Genomic DNA, 17633 nt, shown 5'->3' with positions numbered 1-17633 from the left:
CTTGCCCAGGGTCACAAAACCAGGAAACATCTGTGATGGAAGTTGAGCCCAGATCTTCCTGGCTCCATGTCTAGTTTCCTCCATTATACTGCACATTTACAGGCCAGGGACACAGTAACAATTTGTTGAATCAGATGTCAGTTACAAGTGCGTTCTGTTTTTCCATCTAAGCCTGGAGCTTTAAAGAGGAGAGACACCGTTTTAGACAATCACGGTGGTGCCAAGCTCTCTTGAGGCAGAGAAAGACTGGAAGTGGCAGACACGTGAAGAAAGGCTGCTCCAATATATGGCCTTGATTGCCAGCCTCCCTCCCTAGAGGATGCTGGGGTCCTCCCTTCCAGAAGACTGGGGTTCCTCTTTTGGTTGAATCAAGATCTCATCTCTCCCTCATCTAAAGAGCATATTCACTCTGTGTCCATTCTAGGAGATTCTAATCTGTATAATTTCCCTGATCTGTTTGCTGTTTAGATGAAAGGGTTTGTTCACTATTTGTAATGACCTTTTATATAACCTGTATTTGGTGGGAAGGGGGACAAAGTAAGTGTGAGTAATCTTGGGATAACCTTTCCCCCTTATGAGGGACGAGGAGGTGGCTCTTTTTGTTCCTTTGTTTGTCCCTAGACTGGCAAAGTTGGTACAGGTTGGGGGTTGCTGGTGGGGTACATAGAATTCCGGATTACTACCTGTTTCAGAGACTGGAAAACAGAGTACCCAGCCTTGTGGTTACACTCCTGCAGGCAGGAATCACAATGTCTCTTGTAGAGAGGTGGGCAAGATTCCAGAGACACTTATTTAAGTACCAGTTCCTCCAGGGCCTACTCTAGACAATCCATCCTTGTGGACGTGCATTCTTGACATGGGAGCATACACCTTACACAGGTATAAATGTATCATATGATAGGATATAACCTCCCTCCATGGAGGAATTTTGGGTTTTATATCCCTAAAGCTTAGCACGATGTCTAGTCCAGGGGCGGGGAACCTGCGATCTCAAGGCCACATGTGGCCCTCTAGGTCCTCAAGTGTGGCCTTTTGACCAAGTCCAAGTTTTACAGAACAAATCCTTGTTTGGAATCAGTCCAAGGGCTGTACTTGAGGACCTAGAGGGCCACATGTGGCCTTGAGGCTGTAGGTTCCCCACCCCTGGGGTAGTCCATACATGCTTAATAACCGTTTTCTGAATTAAATATTTACACATATAGTATATGGAGCATGTACATATGTGTATACACACACACATTACATATACTATGGCTCTTTGATTAAAATCAATCTCCCCAGCACACAGCACCGGATCTGCCAAAAAGTAGCTAAATGTATTTGTTGAATGGAATATCTATTTATTTATAAATGTTACATTGTAGTCACGTACTCTCTATGGTAAACTGTAAGCTTCCTGAGGACAGTATAATGCCCAGCAACCAATCACCAAGCATTTTCTTAAGTGCCTACTGTGTGTCAGGTGCTCTATACTTCCTAAATCAAATGCACAAACGTGTTTTTATACAATATACAGTCAGATAAAAACTCTTGGAGGTCATGCCTTGCTTCATTTCTGTCTGTATTTCCAATGCTTACCACATGCATAGTAGGCATGTAATTCTTGTTAATGTGAATATATCTCTCCCTATGATACATAGAGTGCATTCTATGAAAAGCAGTGTTATCGAATGGAGAAAGAGCTGGCCTCAGAATCTGGAAGGCCTGGGTTCAAGTCCCATGCAGGCGTAAGTCAATGGGTGTAAGTCAATGAATGTTTTAGTGCCCTGCATAACTTTCTAACCCTGGTGTTATCTGAAAATACCAAGGGTCTATACTAGCCGAGGAAGCTTCTCACGAACATCTCTGCACTGCTGAATTCACCTGTCAAAAACCCCCAAATTAAACAATGACCGATAGCTGGAGGTAAGCTTCTCAAGCCTAAGAATTTTCCTTTGTGTCTTTGTGTCTCCAGCACCCAGTAGGTGTTTAGTAAATGCTTGTTTAAGTAAATACAAGTGCACATCCATATATGACTGCATTCTGTAAGTTAGAATCCTGGCGGCCAGCAACTGTTTAATTTCTGTCTTTGTCTCCAGCTGGACACCATGACCAATACACTGTAATGGCTTAATAAGATGTTGGGGTGTGCGTGTGTGTGTATATGTGCACATGTATGTATACATACATCTACAGCCATACAATACATATATACATGTATAATATGTACACATACAAATGTGTGTACATACACAATACACTGGGCATTTATAAATACACATACATACACATATACACATGCACACAAATATACACATGGAATGAGTATATACCATATATATACACAACGTCTATCCACACACTATGTATATACACGTGCATGCACACAACACATACAAACATGTACCCTACACACATCTATATACATATATCCATACACATAGGGTGTCCCAGGAGTCTTAGTGCAGTTCAAGGCTATTAATGGTTTAAAACTGCACTGAGTCTTTTGGAACATCCTGTCTACACACATATATAGACAGTACAATATGTCTCTATACACAGTGTGTATCCATACATGCAACATATACACATACCTAGACACCTTGTATACATGCACATATACACAAACACACATACACATACTAAACTTAAACTGGTACCAAGACTTTGGAGAAATGGTATGTAGGGTGTAGCTACAGATCTAGAATTACTGTATAGCAGAGCCTAGTGGTCAGGCTCCCTTGTTCCGCCTGCAGCCCTGGGCCCAAGCCCTAGAGCATGGAAAGTGCCTAATAAACTCTCATTGGCTTGATTGTACTTATATTGATACACACAGAGAGGCATTTCTGTGTATCTATCTAGGATGGATGGATGGATACCATAAATGTCAATTACTCTGTGATACACCACAGCCAGGGTGGGCTTGCCTCCTGCTCCTTCCCCTCCGGGGCTGCACTCCCCTCCTGTTCCTCTCCTCCCTCACCCCTCCTCCTCTCCTCCCTCCCCTCCTCCTCCTCTCCCTCCTTCTCCCTCTTTCTCCTCTCCTCCCCTCCTCCTCCTCCTCCCCCCCCCCCCCGTCTCCCCTCTTCCCTCCCCCTCTCCCTCCTCCCCCTCCCCCTCCTCCTCTTTCCCCCTTCCCTCCCCTTCTCCTCCTCTCCTCTCTCCCCCTTCCCTCCCTTTTCCTTTTCCCCTCCCTCTCCTCCTCCCCCGCCCCCCCCTCCCAGCCGGCGGCGCGCGGGCACGCTTGGCCCCGCCCCTCGGCCCCTCCGCGGTGGGGGCGGGCCGGGCCCGGGAGGGGCGTGCCTAGGGGCGTGCCCCGCCCCGGGGGGCGTGCCCGCGGCCGCTGTAATTCTCGGCTAGCCCGGGCGAGGTCTCTGTTACCAGGCCCCGCCGGTCCCAGCCCGCGCGCTCCGCTCCGCTCCGCTCGGCTTGGCTCCGATCGGCTCTGTCTCTCCGCCGCCGCCGCCGCAGCCACCTCCGCCTCGGAGCGTGCGTCCGGCCCCGGTCCGGCCCGCCTCGGCCTCCTAGTCCTCGGCCTCCTCGGCCCCGTTCCCACCGCGCCCCCGCCGCGGGGCCATGGCCGACAGCGCCAGCGAGAGCGACACGGACGGCGCGGGCGGGCCGGGGGGCGGTGGGCCCGGCGGGCCGGGGGGCGGCGGGGGGCGCGGGCGCCGCGCTGCAGCCGTCGTGCTCGGCGGGCGGGGGCGCGGGCGCGGGAGGGCCGGGGGGCGGCGGAGGCCCGGGGCCCGGCGGCGGCGGGAAGCCGGGCGGCATTGTCATCTCTCCGTTCCGCCTGGAGGAGCTCACCAACCGGCTGGCGTCGCTGCAGCAGGAGAACAAGGTGCTCAAGATCGAGCTGGAGACGTACAAGCTCAAGTGCAAGGCTCTGCAGGAGGAGAACCGGGACCTGCGCAAGGCCAGCGTCACCATCGTGAGTGCGGCGGCGGGGGGGGGGGGGGGGGGGGGGGGGGGAGGGGCGCGCCCCGCACCTTGTGCCCCGCAGGGGGCTCCCGGGCCGAGTTGCCGAGAGGCGGGGCCCGCTGGCTGGGCCGGGGTGGGGGGCTGCTTCGGGGCTTTCCGGGAATCCGGATGGGCAGAGCCCAACCACGGTGTCCTTGCCGGGGGACTCCCCTCTTCCTGGCCGGGGCGGGGGCAGGGAAGGGCGAGAGAGCCTCCCTTGGGGGTCCGTTCCCCTCCTGCTGCCATCCCGCAGCCCTCCGGATGGGGGGGTGTGGTGCCAGGGCCGGGCACCCGGTGTCCCGCCCTGTTCCTCCTTTGCCCAGGGGAAAGGGGGCCTGGCTGACCCCAGAGTAGGAGGAGAGAGTGGCTATAGGAATTCTGTAGGTCCTGACGCTGGCCGGGAGGAGGTGGGAAAAGCGAGCACTCTAAACCTGTTTTTGTCTTGTTTTGTTTTGCCCCTGGCACGCAGGAAGGCTTGGCTTGGGGCGGGGAGAGGAAGGGACCCCCTTTTAGTCTGGCAGACTCTGGAAGGGCTGGGGCGGGGGTAGGAGGGAAACTGGCAGTATCTGGGGCGTGTGTGAGGAAGGAGAGGTTGGGGCTCCCTCGCCATGGGGGCAGGAGGGCTGGGCGCTCAGTTGGCAGGGACCGTGGAGCTGGCAGGGTTGTCCAGGTTGGGAGTAGGGGGAGAGAGGAGCGGTGAATTTGGGAAGGCGGGTTCCTGCCTAGGAAGAAGGGGAAGAAAGCCAGCAGATTGTCCTCCGAGAAGCCCTCCTTGGTCTGTCTTGGGTGACTCAGGCCCTGGGGAGGGGAGGCGGGGTGCAGTGCTTGGACTATGTGGTCCAGGGCTGGGACAGCCTAGTTTCTCCTGCGTAGCCAGCTGGCTGTGGATGGTGGAGAGTGGGATGAGGGAGGGTGGGGAGGGGGCTGGGCACTGTGCACCATCTGCCCTCTTGCCACCTGGCTGCGGGAGCTCTTAGCAAGGGGATCAGCTCCAGTCTGTGCAGCTTGCCTCCTGGAGTGGCACGCAGTTCTAAAAGTCACTAAATTCATGATGGAGGGGGGGGAGGTGAACAGAAATGGGAAAGTACTCTGTGTGCCTCTGCCTTCCAGCCCTGCCAGATCCCCGCATCGTTAACATGCAAAATCTCCATACACACAGCCCTATTCACATCCACATGGTTCTCCGGCCACAACCCAGCCAAAGGAATGTATATGTTTTCTGTATGGCTGCCCTACACGAGTCAGGCAGCTAACTCCCCGGGATGAGCCGGGTATGGTCAGTGAACCCAGGCTGGGAGTAGTAACTGGAAAAACTGTCAGGGAGGACCCAGTGCCAGGAAAAAACGAGTAGGAAAGATTTCTTTGGCCCTATTTGGTTTTTGGGGGGTGTGTGTGTATGTGTGTGTGTGTGCGCGCGTGTGTATGTGCCACGAGCGCATGAGCAAACCAGACAGCATTCCCAAGCTGTCAGAAATCAGACTTTCTACCAAAATGTCATTGTGTATGGCAGCCTAATTAGAAATGGATAGTAAGGAGGCACTTTGCATCCACAGAAATCTCTTCCCAGGGAGTGTCAGGAAAGCAGCATTCAGGCACCTACTGGGCTGCACACTGCCCACCTGGATGGAGCAGGGCAGAATGTTTAGAGGCAGCTCTCCCCTGCCTTCAGGAGGCCCTCCCTTGGGCTGAGATTGAATCTGACAGGCATTTAGAAAGAGCCTATCTTATGTACCTGGTGCCAGGGACCCAAGGATGGAACACAGCTCAGCCTGTCTCTTCTAGGGGTGGGGTGGGGTGGGGTGGGGTGGGGTGGAGAGAGAGAGAGAGAGAGAGAGAGAGAGAGAGAGTGTGTGTGTGTGTGTGTGTGTGTGTGTGTGTGTGTGTGTGTGTGTGGAGTAGTGAGACTGTACCTTCCGGTGAGGAAACTGCCCTCAGTGATTCTGATGAGCAGCTCCCCTGGAGCTGCTAGTCTTTGAGAGTCTGATGGGTCAGTGAGAGCTTAATTGCTTTGCCCATGGGCTATACAACTGGTCTGAGCCAGAGGCAGCCCTGGAGCTGAGTGTTCCAGCTCAGAGGCCGCCCTTTGTAGCTTGAGGCCTGGCTATAAGGCTTGACAGACTAAAGGGGGACCCTGCTCTGTCCTATGTAATGGGTCCTTGGGTTTGGACCTCAAGGGGGGGTGTAGCCCCCTCATTTCAAAGATGGTGAAACTTAAGCCCAGGAACTGGCTGACCTGGGGTTGGCTCCTGGGTGCTCTGGTTCTGAAACCCAGTCCCCTGGTTCTTGGGAACTCAAGAACCAGAGACAATAGAGGAAGCAGCTTATGGGAAGCTCGAGTTAGGGAATCAGAGGGTTGGTTTTTGGACTAAAAAAATCAAAGTTTTTCTGAACTTTTCCCGCTTAGGAAAGTGGCAGAATCCACATGGAACAGAATTCTAATACCTTGTGTGACCCACAGACCATGATTCAGCTCCCCCCAGCCCAGTTTGGTAGGGAGGAGCTGACCTGGAGAAGGTTATCTGTTTGCCACTTAGGGCTTGTTTTACGTGGGCCTCCACGGTTCAAACAAGGAAGTGTTGGCTCTGCCTGGGCAGCCTGGGGAGGTAAGGTGGCTGACAGGCAGGCCTTGTAGCTAATGGTGTGGACAGACTTCTTTGTGATTACAGCTCTGTGCAGGGTGATCAGAAGAGCAAAATCCAGTGACATCTGTTTTACAGAATGTGTTGTGGCCTTTGGAAACACAAGGTTTCCAAATAGCTTTGAATTAGGGGTGCCAGTAATTCTTGAACAGAAGTGCCAGAAGTTTCCTCCTTACTGTGATGAGGAAGGCCCAAGGACTCAGATGCTCCAGACCATTTTAGAATTTCAGGGATGGGGGTGGTGGGGATCATCTGGTAACACCACACGGGTTTTCTTTGGGACTTGGAGTGTCCATCAGTTTAGATTTTAGATACTTTGGTATCTGGTGATTTGGTTTCAGATATATTCTGTGTTAGTGGAAGGGACCCTGGAGGATATCTCATCCACCTCCTCATTTTATAAATGAGAACTCTGAGCCTTAGGGAAGCAAAGTGACTTGTCCAAGGCCACACGAGTATTAAGCAGCCAAAGCAGCATTCAAACTTAGGTGCCCAGACCAGTGATCTGCCCTGTGTACCCTACTGGATGGCTGTTTCCAGTATGTGAAAAGGAGTATGGGAAGTTTGAAGCTTTTGGTCCCTTTATTGGAAAACCTGGGGCATATGTGGAAGTGCCTCTCCTGGCTACCTCTGAGGGTAGATCTGGGAGGGCCCTTAGAGGTCTTCCAGGGCAGCCCTGTCATTTTATAGATGAAAAAACTGAGCCCCTGATGGGAAGGGACATCTACTATGTCCCGTTGCTAGCAAGGGACACTTTGTCTCCTCCAAATTGGATCCTTCTCCCCGCAGGCTTATTAAATAGATCTCTGTAGTTTCTCTTCTTCCTTCTCTTCTCCCCTCCCCACCCAAAAAAGAGGATGAGAAATAAAAATAATAGGATCAGAGGGCCCTCAGAGGACATCCAGCTCAGCTCCCTCATTGTCCAGATTAGGCTCCCCAGCAGGGAGGCTAAATCCTGCCCAAGGGCGCATTTCAGGCAGTCCGGGGCAGGTGCCCATTGGAGCCTTCAGATTCTAAATTAAATGTTCCTTCAGTTGTGCTGGGATGAATGTGAAGATTCATCGGACTTTCATGGTTTAACTCATTAATTTGAAGGAGAGATGCCCTTGTAGTTGTCCTCTTCTCTTGTGTTCATATAGATTGGTGGAGGAAGAATGTGAGTCGTGTATTTGGGTAATGAATGTTTTTGAAGAAAGCATCATAGAATCATAATATTTACAATGAATAGGAACCTCACAGGTCACAGATCAAAAAACTGAGGCCCGTTGAGGTTTTGCTCTGTGTTTTGGCCAACGTCACATGGGGATTGATTAAGCATCAGAGGAGGACACAAGCCCAGGTCCTCTGGCTCCGTAGTCAAGGCTCTTCCCACTGGGCCACACTGCCTCCCTCCTTGACCCTTTCAGAAAGGCCTACTATGGAAGAGTTGGCTACCTTCTGGCGGGCCCAATTTAAGGAGTCAGGAGGTGGCCACACTCATCCTTGTCTTTCCTAGCTCATGTTCTGACCAGGTGACCCTTTGAAAATGTGGTCCATGTCCTCAGGGTGTCTGTGGGAAGGAGGTGAGTATGATCCTGAGGAGAAATCAGAATAAAACTTGTTTTACAAGTTGTCATTTGCTAGGGCCCCGATGTACCCTGAAAGTTCAGGATGAGAGCCATACTAAAGTGGGCCTGAGAAGGTCACGTGGGGGCACATTGGGCTCAGGGAGTATTGGGGTGGGGGGAGTCGGGGAGGTGTCCACTTGCTGAGTTGTTCATCCTGGAAGGCAAACTTGGGACTGAGAGTAGACAGTAAAGATCATGCCTTCATTTTCTTGGAAAAAAAATCCTCTGCCTTCTCAGCCCCTTTGGGTCCTCAATCTTAAGGAAAAAGAAGGGGAATCATAACAGAGGCAACTGGTAGATGGTAGGCCAAGGTTTCCCTGCTTTCCCTTCTTGGTGAAGACTTGGTCTGTAGTATCAGTTCCTTAATTTAACTGATGTTATTAAGTCCTCTAGGGGAATGCTAGACGCCTGGGGGGTGGTGGGTGGGCCGTAGCTCCCTGGGACCCTGGAGGCATTTCAGCGAGTCTGTGAACTTGAAGGGAAAAAAATGACCTCCCATTTTTACTAACCTCAAACTGAAATGGAGCATTTCTTCAAATATGAATTAAACAAACCAACCAGATAACTATTATACTGAGAAAGGCTCCATAGTCTGCCTGAGGAGTCCATGACACAAAAGCGGAGAACCCTTGTTCTGTAGAGTCGAGGTATTTCATTCTTGATATTTCTGTTCCTGGCACCGGCTTCATAAATGCTTTATTTGTTAATTTTTCAAATTGAAAGTCACTGTGTGATAGACAGCACCAAAAAAAAAAAAGATCCAGTCCTTTCCTTCAGAGATGATGCAAGAGGAGGAGGGATGGGGGAGGAGGGCTCCTGCTTGAGTTCTCCCTGCTGTGCTCCAGGGAGATAGGAAGAGGAGGAGGAGGAAGGAAAGCATGCTTTCAGTTGGGGAGGAGGAATTTTCAGGAAGCCTGTTGATTGAGGTGGGAGTCCCAGGAGTGGAGGTTTCGACAGGTGGAGTTGAGGAAGAAGGGCGTTTCAGGCTTGGGCCAACACAGGAGGCGTTGGAGAGGGCAGCCAGTGGTTTACTTTGGATGGAACACAGGTCATACAGGGAAGTCAGGTGAAATAATCTGGGACACGTAAGCTGGAGGTTCATTTTTGATGTGTAGATGGTACATCATTGGTCATATTCTCTAAAAAGATCAAGGATCTCGGTTCCCTAGGGTTAATTAATTGACATAAGCTCCCTCAGTTTGTTGCTTCTCATTCAAGAACAGTGGCCCAAACTGGAGATCCTTTTGTTTTTTTTTCAGTCTTGCTTATATTAAAATTGGCCTTACTTGATAAGCTAGTACTGGCTCCTTAGGTCCGCTGTCCCTCCCTTCAGATGATGGGAGACCCATTCATCTGTCGGTAACATCAGGCTAGACATGTTTGTGGACTGCTAGTCGTTTTCCCCTCCGGAATAAAGCCTTCCTCCAGTTTGGTTTGCTCTTCTCAGGAATCAAAAGCTTAGTTTACAAACTCTCTGTGCTGCTGGTTGGTTCACCAAGTTGATGAGGTCTGGTTCCGGCAGTCTATGAGCTTTAAAGGTAGTTTGGGGCCAGGAAGCACCTCTTTCTCCCTCTGCCCAGCTGAAGCAGTCTGAGCTGCCGCCACAGCTGGTTCAGTTGAGGCCTTTTGAAGTTAGCTGGACTGGTCCTCAGTCCCATGTGTCCTGGGAGCCTCTGAGGAGCAGAGCTCTGCTGGCAGAGCCAGCCAGAATCCAGGGTCCTCCTTGTGCCTCAGTGAGGCAGCATTGGAGAAGGACCTTCATGGAGGAGCTGGCTTCAGGGGAAGGAATATTTCTTTGTCCTTGCCACAGGAACTCCTCTGTCCTTCTGAATGGGCTGTGTCACTTTGCTAAGGGGCAGCCTGCACATACTAGAAGGGATCTGACAGAGTTGGCCAAACCATCTTCAAGCATTTCATGTTATCTGCATCCACATGTATGCCACAGCAAGGCTGGGTCATTCCCTAATTCTTGCAGTCACAATGTTTGCTAGGTGTGGACTTAGAGAATCTGAGTTCAGCTGTGGGTACCACTACTTCCTGTATGACCAGGAGCCAGTCATTAACACCAACTGTGCCTTACTTTCCTCTTCTGAAAAATAAAATGGATCAGATGGTCAGGAAGGCTCTTTCCAGCCCCTACATCAGGGCTTCTGCTTTGTGCCCTGGACCTTGGGCAGTCTGGTGTAGCCTGTGGACGCTGACTCAGAATGTTTTAAATGCACTGAATAAAACACTGAGGATTTACAAGGGGAACCTAAGGTTAGTGAAAGAGACCTCTTGAAATCTACTTCTGGATTTTGGGTTAAGAACCCTGCTTTAGATCTGTGGTCCTTTAAGCTTTTCATTGAAAGTTCAGTTTTTTTCAGAAGATCTGCCCTGCCCTTTTAAAATCTCTTATTTTACTTTCCATCACACCTTTGCATCAGTGGTTTCATCTGTGTAAGAACTCACAGGTTGGAAAAGACCCTTCACTAATGCAGATCAGCACCTGTTCAGCAATTTAGTCTTCAGGAGTTACTTGAGACACTGAAAGGTTAAGCAACTTGTTCAGGGTCGCACAGCCCTGTATTTGTCAGAGATAGGACTGGAACACAGATCTTTGTGACTGTCCACTACACCATACCACACCACTTTTTTTCCCCCAGCCTTAGCGTTTTTTGTTTCTGATTAGTTCCAAGAATCACTAATTGTATCTGGGGAAGTTTAATTCTAATTAAAAAGTGCCATCCCAAAGTGGACTCATGAGTCATCCTGCCACTTAATGAAACATCCTTCCCTTTTGGTTTCATTAATAGCAAAAATGTCAGCATTTGAGGGAGTTGGGTTCCCTCAGAAGCAGTGTGGCCAATGGCTTCAGACAGGGATCTGGTATTTAGAGGGCCAACAGGGAGTCTATAGATGGTCTAAAAATTGGGGATTCTAATCCCTTTCTTGCCTCAGCTGGTGCTGAGGTAGCTGGAGGGTGGGGGAGGGGTTTGCCTAGCACAGAGGACCGTTTGATGTTTTTCTTTTTTGCCTGGGTTGCCATGGCCAAAGAGCTAGCAGCCCAGTAGAGAGGACCAGCCAGGCCAGTTTTCTGGAAGCAGACATAGGCTGGTGTGCCCCCAATCCCCCAGCTGAAGCCTTCCTAGCATGGCAGAACCTTCTAGAGGCCACATCTGGCTTGTTTAGCCTGTGAGAGCCCCAAAGAGGACTTCTGTAGAGTTCTGTGCCTTCACTTGACATCACCAAGTGCTCCTAAGCATGTGCTGCGTTCGAGGCACCTTGCTTGGGCCTCTGCTCATCAAGCAGCCTAAGCTGGTGCCTTCTAAAGAACCTTCTCAAGTCCCACCTCTAGAAGGTGGGCAGAGACCCTCGGACGGTCACTTATTCTGTCCACAAGCATTCATGGAGCTCCTGGGAAGGCTAAAGCCCCACTCTAAGTGTATCTAAGGGACGCAGAGAAAGGCAGGAACATGGTCCCTGCCCTCAAGGAGCTCCCGTTCTTGAGGGGAGATAATAGGAGAAAAACTAGACAAGTCACCAAGCATTTATTAAATGCTTACTGTATGCCTGGCATTGTGCTAATGGCATACAAAGAATGAAAAAGGGATACAGAGAAAAAGGGAAGGTTGTCTCTGCCTTCAGGGAGCTTCCATTCTAATGAGAGAGAAGGCACCTGAGGAGTGAGTGCCCGGCCTGGCAGCTTAAACTCCAGATCTAGGATTCTTTCTGTGATGCTGCTGTCCTCACTAGAAGTCAGGCCTTTCACATTCTAGACTCATGTGCCTTCCACTCGAGAGGTCCAGACATCTGGAAGTGTTTGGGTTGGGGGCCAGAGCCCACGGGCTGTAAGGGAGCTGGGGCAACCACACATTCTCTTTTCAAGTATCTGGTGATCTGTGGCTCAGTTGTTAGCTTTGTCCTGCTTGGCCCCGGAGGGCAGAATGTGGGCACTGAGTGTCACCTGGAGAGAGGTGAGGGAAAGCCTGCCCCAAAGGGGAAGGGGCTGTTTTGGTAGGATTTGGGCTCCCTGAGAGATTGAAGACTTTCATGGCAAGGTAGGTGGCACCTGGCTGGGCCACGGCTGGACTAGTTGGAGGTTCTGGGGGTCCACACCAGCGGGTGCTTCCTCTTGTTGGGAGCTTGTTCCCCTTGCTTTGCACCAGAGGAGACTTCATTCTGGCGCAGGCTTGTCGTGGCTTGTTAATTTCAGTTGTGCCCCACTCTTCGTGACCCCATTTGGGGTTTTCTTGGCAAAGGCACTGGAGGGGTTTGCCATTTCCTTCTCCAGTCCATTTTGCAGATGAGGAACTGAGGCCAACAGGGTTAAGTGACTTTCCAGGGTCACACTGCCAGTAACGTTGGAGGCCGGATTTGTAGCTTCCCCTCCTGGGTGGGTCATGGAATGATGGAGATACACTGTATCCTTCTGGTGATCCCTGCCTTTCAGCCAGGGCCCTCTACCCTGCAGAGAACGTGCTGGTTACCTTGTAGCAGCGCCTGGCATCCTGATACATTCCAGAAACTCCTGGGATGATGGCGGCAGCGCTGCCTAGGCCTGGCACAAGTTCTCATTGGGCCTTCTGCTGTATGTAATTGTTCTGTTGGTTTTCACAGGCAGAAAAAGAGGACTTTTTTAGTAGTGGAATAAAAGTGTTGGGAGGTAAGGCCCTCCCACCCTCCCACCCTGTGTGCTCTTCTGTAATCTGGATTATTGCTGCTGTTCCACCTTTGGGTGGGTGCAGATTTATTTCATCAATAAGTGACACTCTTTGGAGTGTTCTTTAACAACTTACTCGGAAAAGGCACCCGAGAAAAAGGTTCGGTCTGGTAATATTGGTGCCCATGCTGGGAGCAGTTGGGGATGAGCCTCTCTTTTCTCCACGTTTCCCCCATAGCTGCGTTGGTAATCAAGGATGCCTTCACAGCACCTGCTCCTGAGACGGGCTGGACCTTCTCTTATTCCCGGTGCACTCAGATATGTGGGTGTGGATGCTTCCTGACTGGGGCAATGTTTCCTTCTTGTCTGTGTGGCTTGGAGCCTGGGTAGTGCCCGGTGAGTAGTGGTAAGCGCTTCACAAACGTTGATTGATGGCAGATGTTACCAGAAGTGGTGTGGAATAAAAGACAGGACCTGGGTTCCAATCCTGTCTCAGGCCTTCTTGGCCCTGGGCAAGTCACTGAAACCTCTCTCTATCCTTTCTGGCCCTGAATCTGTGATCCTGTGATCTTGGCATCACATTTGTGCCTTTTCAGATGTCAGATTTGGAGAATACCCCGTGCAGATAACTGGGATGGAGTCAGTGTCTGTTGTTGTCAGGAACTCTCTGGGCTTGTGTGAAGTGCTTTGGTCTGTGCTGCTGTGCAGGGATCTCAGAGGATTCAGGGGATACATCAGGACCCTGACCGAGGACTTTTCTGAGTTGTGTTTAAGGGAGGGAGTGCGTGTGTGTGCGCGTGTGTGTGGAAGCATCCTTTTCAGAGAGTGAGTTCCAATTAGGTGTTGGGCAGAGTCAGCCTTTGATCACTGATGTTTCCCATCAGAAAAGGGAATGTTCTGGAAAGCTGTTCTTAATTGGAGAGTCTCACTTGGATGTTACCTTGCAGTCAGGGCTTTCCTTTCGATCGTACTACCCTAAGCAAGCCCACATTGGCCATTTTTAATTAATTTTTTTAAAATTTAATTTTTTTTTTTTTTGGTTTTTTTGGCAGGGCAGTTGGGGTTAAGTCACTTGCCCAAGGTTACACAGCTAGTAAGTGTGTCAAGTGTCTGAGGCTGGATTTGAACTCAGATCCTCCTGACTCCAGGGCCAGTGCTCTACTCACTGCACCACCTAGCTGCCCTGACATTGGCCATTATTTTCTGAGATAGAGGTCTCGTAAGTAACCTGTCCTTTGGTGTCATTCTAAAGGAAAAAATCAGAGAGCTGGCCTCAGGGTTGTACTCACCAAGGTTGGTTAGGTGTAGCTCATTCCCTTAGTCTTTGGGGTTTTAGAACAGTAGAGATTTAGAGCTTAAAGACCCCTCAGCCTTTCCTTCTTGCTCCTCATTGCTGCCTCCAGCCTGCCTTTTCTGACTTTTCCTGTGGCTCTCCTTCTTGTGCCCTGTGGTTTTCCAAAGTGGTCTTTGGGCAGTTCTTCACATGGCCCCTCCATCTCCCATCTCCAGACGTTTACACACACAGTGTCCCTTGCCTCTCCCCTCCTCTGCTTTCTCCAGGGCTCAACTCCAATGACACCTCTTTCCTTGGCAAGGCCTTGCCTAATTTCTCCCTGCCTCCTCCCCCCCACGCCAGCTGTCCTCACTTTCCCCTGCCCTGTCATATTTAAATCTGTGTATTTTTGATATACTTTGTGTGCATGTTGCCTTTTCAGCAAATGCTTGGTATGGAGGCCTTTGTCTTCCTAGTCACCTCCTACCTGAACCCCCAGACTGCACTTCCCTTGTTACAGAGAAAGAAGACCAGTGAGGAAGAGGCATCCTGCCCTGGTGCTTCCCCCTGAGGCCTCCAACTTGGGTTCTCTGACTCCCACTCTGGCCTCTTCTCATTGTCCCAGATCTCTTGGAATCCTTGGTCTCCGTCCAGCCTTAGCTCATGTGCCTGGTTCCGCCTGCAAACCCTTTGCGCCGCCCCCCACCCTGGTTGCTCTGTACCTGGGGCCCTCCTGGCTCCCTGTGTACAGCCCTGGTGGCTCATTGGAGTCTTAAGTTGTTCATTTCTTGAGGACAGGGAGTGGTTTTTTATCTCTTTGTCACTGCTGTCCAGCATAGGCCCACAGTAGGGACTTGGATGAGATGACATGTCCTTTGGACCAGAAGCTCTCAGCCCCAGGTCCTTTCTGGCTGTTGGCGCTCCAACAGTCGTATACATGAGAATCCGGCATTTGCTTCATACAGAATGGCCTGTCTCCCCGAGTGACAGCTCTGGAGCGGGCTGACTCTCCAGGAGGCTGCAGGTCATGTACTTGTGAACCATTTAAATTGATTTGTAGTTTCTCCCCTAAGTCAGACGCCGTATTTCAGCTCAGTAATGTTGGCCTGGCACAGATGACTGGGGAACCTTGAGTTTATCTTGCTTGTGAGATTGCAAAAAATTGAAAAAAAAAAAAGCAAGCATTGATTGTGACATTTTAATTTCTTAACTAAAAAAAAATGCACAAGATTGGTGCCGTCTATGTGGGGTTTGGCCATTCATGCTCTTCTGGCTCCATACAACCTCCTGTTTCTCCAGAGCTTTTTGGGATGGGCTGAATATACAAAATATTAATCAGCTTCTGTATGAAAAGCAAATGCTGTCATAAATTTCAAAGTGAATTAGAAATGGCCTCACAGAGGGATTTTTCCCTTCCCTCAGTCTCATCCCTCTTCTGAAAGGAGAGGAAGTGATGATAGATGTCAGGTTTCCATGTTGATCTACAGAGTCACCAATTCAGCCTCCTTCAAAGACCCAGTCCGGGATGGCAGAAGTAATCCGGTTAATAACCACAAGGGCATCTGAGGACGCCCAAGATCACACGCAGTGAATGCTGGACTCCTCAGCCAGGCGTTGGCCAGAATTGCTGACTTTCTATAGAAGCAAAGGTCAGGAAGATGAGAGATGCCAAGAGCCTGGGCCTGGGTGGGTGGGTGGGCACTGAGGGAGGTGTCAGGATTTTGTCCCTGACTTTGTGGCTTTTAGAAGTAGGTGGGTCCCAATGGTTCTCTTCTTAAGGTTATAGATTAGTGGGTCAGGACTTGGGTCCTTCTAATTTGTCCCTCCTGAGAGGACTCATTATGGTTGGAATTAGGGAGACAAGGCTGCCAACTTCCTAACTAATAGAATAGTATACAAGTAGTTAAGCTACGATTTAAAAAAAATATTGCCACAATATCCCCAACCAAATTATAACTTTTATTCCACTGAGACTTTTTTTTTGTCACACAGAAGACAGGCCTTAATTTATACCAACAAAACTGTTTGCTGAGAGTCACAACAAATTGTGTGTTTGCTTCTCTTAGTAGCTTTTTATTTTTATTTTTGGTCCAGACTTGTGATGCCGGTCTGTATGGGGGAACCCCCAGGGTGAAAATTTGCTTTTAGATACAGATCAGCAACTCATCCATAATTTAGTCTTAGAAAATTGCCCAGGTCATGGTGAGGTGACATCCTCCGACTCAGACATATGGCATTGGAGACATGACTTCACACCTGGAAGAACTGGGCCTGAGGCTGGCTCTGCCAGGCCATCTCCCTTAGGACCCCCAGATTGTCTAAAAACCTAAGTGGACTTTGGGAGATCTGTCATGACGTTGCTTACACTTGAAAATAGGAGGAAGGCAGCCAGCCTTGGAGGCTGGACAACCTGGGGTCAAGCCCTGCCTCTGGCCTGTGCTACCCCCAGATTGTCTAAAAACCTAAGTGGACTTTGGGAGATCTGTCATGACGTTGCTTACACTTGAAAATAGGAGGAAGGCAGCCAGCCTTGGAGGCTGGACAACCTGGGGTCAAGCCCTGCCTCTGGCCTGTGCTGGCTGGGTGACCCTGCCCAACGTAGCCCTTCCCCTCTCCATGCCCCTCAGTGAACTGCTGAGCTTTATCAATGGAGGGCATCTCCAAACCGGGCATTTCTGCTGCTGCTTCGTATCACCAGCACTCAGCACAGTGCCTGGCACATAGTAGGTGCTACTAAATACTTGTTGACGGGCACAGGAATCACTTAATAAATATTTCTTGATTGATTAGATTCTCCCCCAGGTCTGGCCATCTTCTTTCGGTGTCTTCTCCCCAATCTCTCAAAGGAAAACCAAAAATGCTTCTTTGGAGCTGTGCTTAACTTGTGATAGGTCCTCCTAGTGTGGATTACCTTGCTGTCAGGCCACATCTTCTGGGTTCCTGTCTGTCTGTTATTTATATCTCTTGGCTCAGAGGTCTCTCGTGGGCCAGTCACTACCTGGCAATAAACTCTGGGGTACAGGAAGCTCTGATAGCTTTTTCAGGTTTCCTTAGGCCCCAAGCAAATACACTTATCCCTCCCCGCAGAAGTGAGGGCCTTAGCAACTGGAAAAGGGGAGCTGGGGAAGCATCTGGCCTTTGAGCAAAGCAGCAGTGGTGACCTGTTGACTGGACACTGGTGCCATGATGTTGGAGCACATGGACATACTTACCGAGTCGCGGCTCCACTTTAATTTCATCGTGCCACTGGTCTACCTGATACTGGTGGCTCCTCTCAGGTTGTTGGTGCCCCAGACTGGGCAGGGCTGAGTCAGCAGTGAGCCACGATGGTGAGGCCTTACCGAAAGAGAGAAGGTAACCTAAGCCCTCGTTCCCTAGGTGTTTACTTTCTTTGCCTGGGCTGGGTCGTCTTAAAGTTCAGTGCTGGTGATTGCTCGGTAGCTGCAGGTGGACGGCATCTTTGAAGAGAAGGGGAGTATCCTGGAATCAGCCTCATGCAATTATTGATTTAGAGGGGAGAAGCTCAGGCCCGA

The 17633-nt window shown here is 50.4% G+C and overlaps 1 protein-coding gene across 1 annotated transcript in view; it reads left to right on the top strand.

The window, feature by feature from the left end:
• The first annotated feature begins 3408 nt into the window (after window positions 1–3408).
• The window catches only part of CCDC6 (coiled-coil domain containing 6), a 93795-nt gene continuing 79570 nt past the window's right edge, over window positions 3409–17633 (top strand). The window contains 2 exon segments of the mRNA XM_036735000.1: window positions 3409–3651; window positions 3653–3910. Of these exon segments, the coding sequence (XP_036590895.1) occupies window positions 3556–3651; window positions 3653–3910 (354 nt within the window). The 5' untranslated portion in view covers window positions 3409–3555.

Source organism: Trichosurus vulpecula, chromosome 8, assembly GCF_011100635.1.
Source record: "Trichosurus vulpecula isolate mTriVul1 chromosome 8, mTriVul1.pri, whole genome shotgun sequence".
Taxonomy (NCBI): Eukaryota; Metazoa; Chordata; class Mammalia; order Diprotodontia; family Phalangeridae; genus Trichosurus; species Trichosurus vulpecula.
The sequence above is the reverse complement of the archived record's forward strand: the minus strand, read 5'-3'. Positions and strand labels throughout refer to the sequence as shown.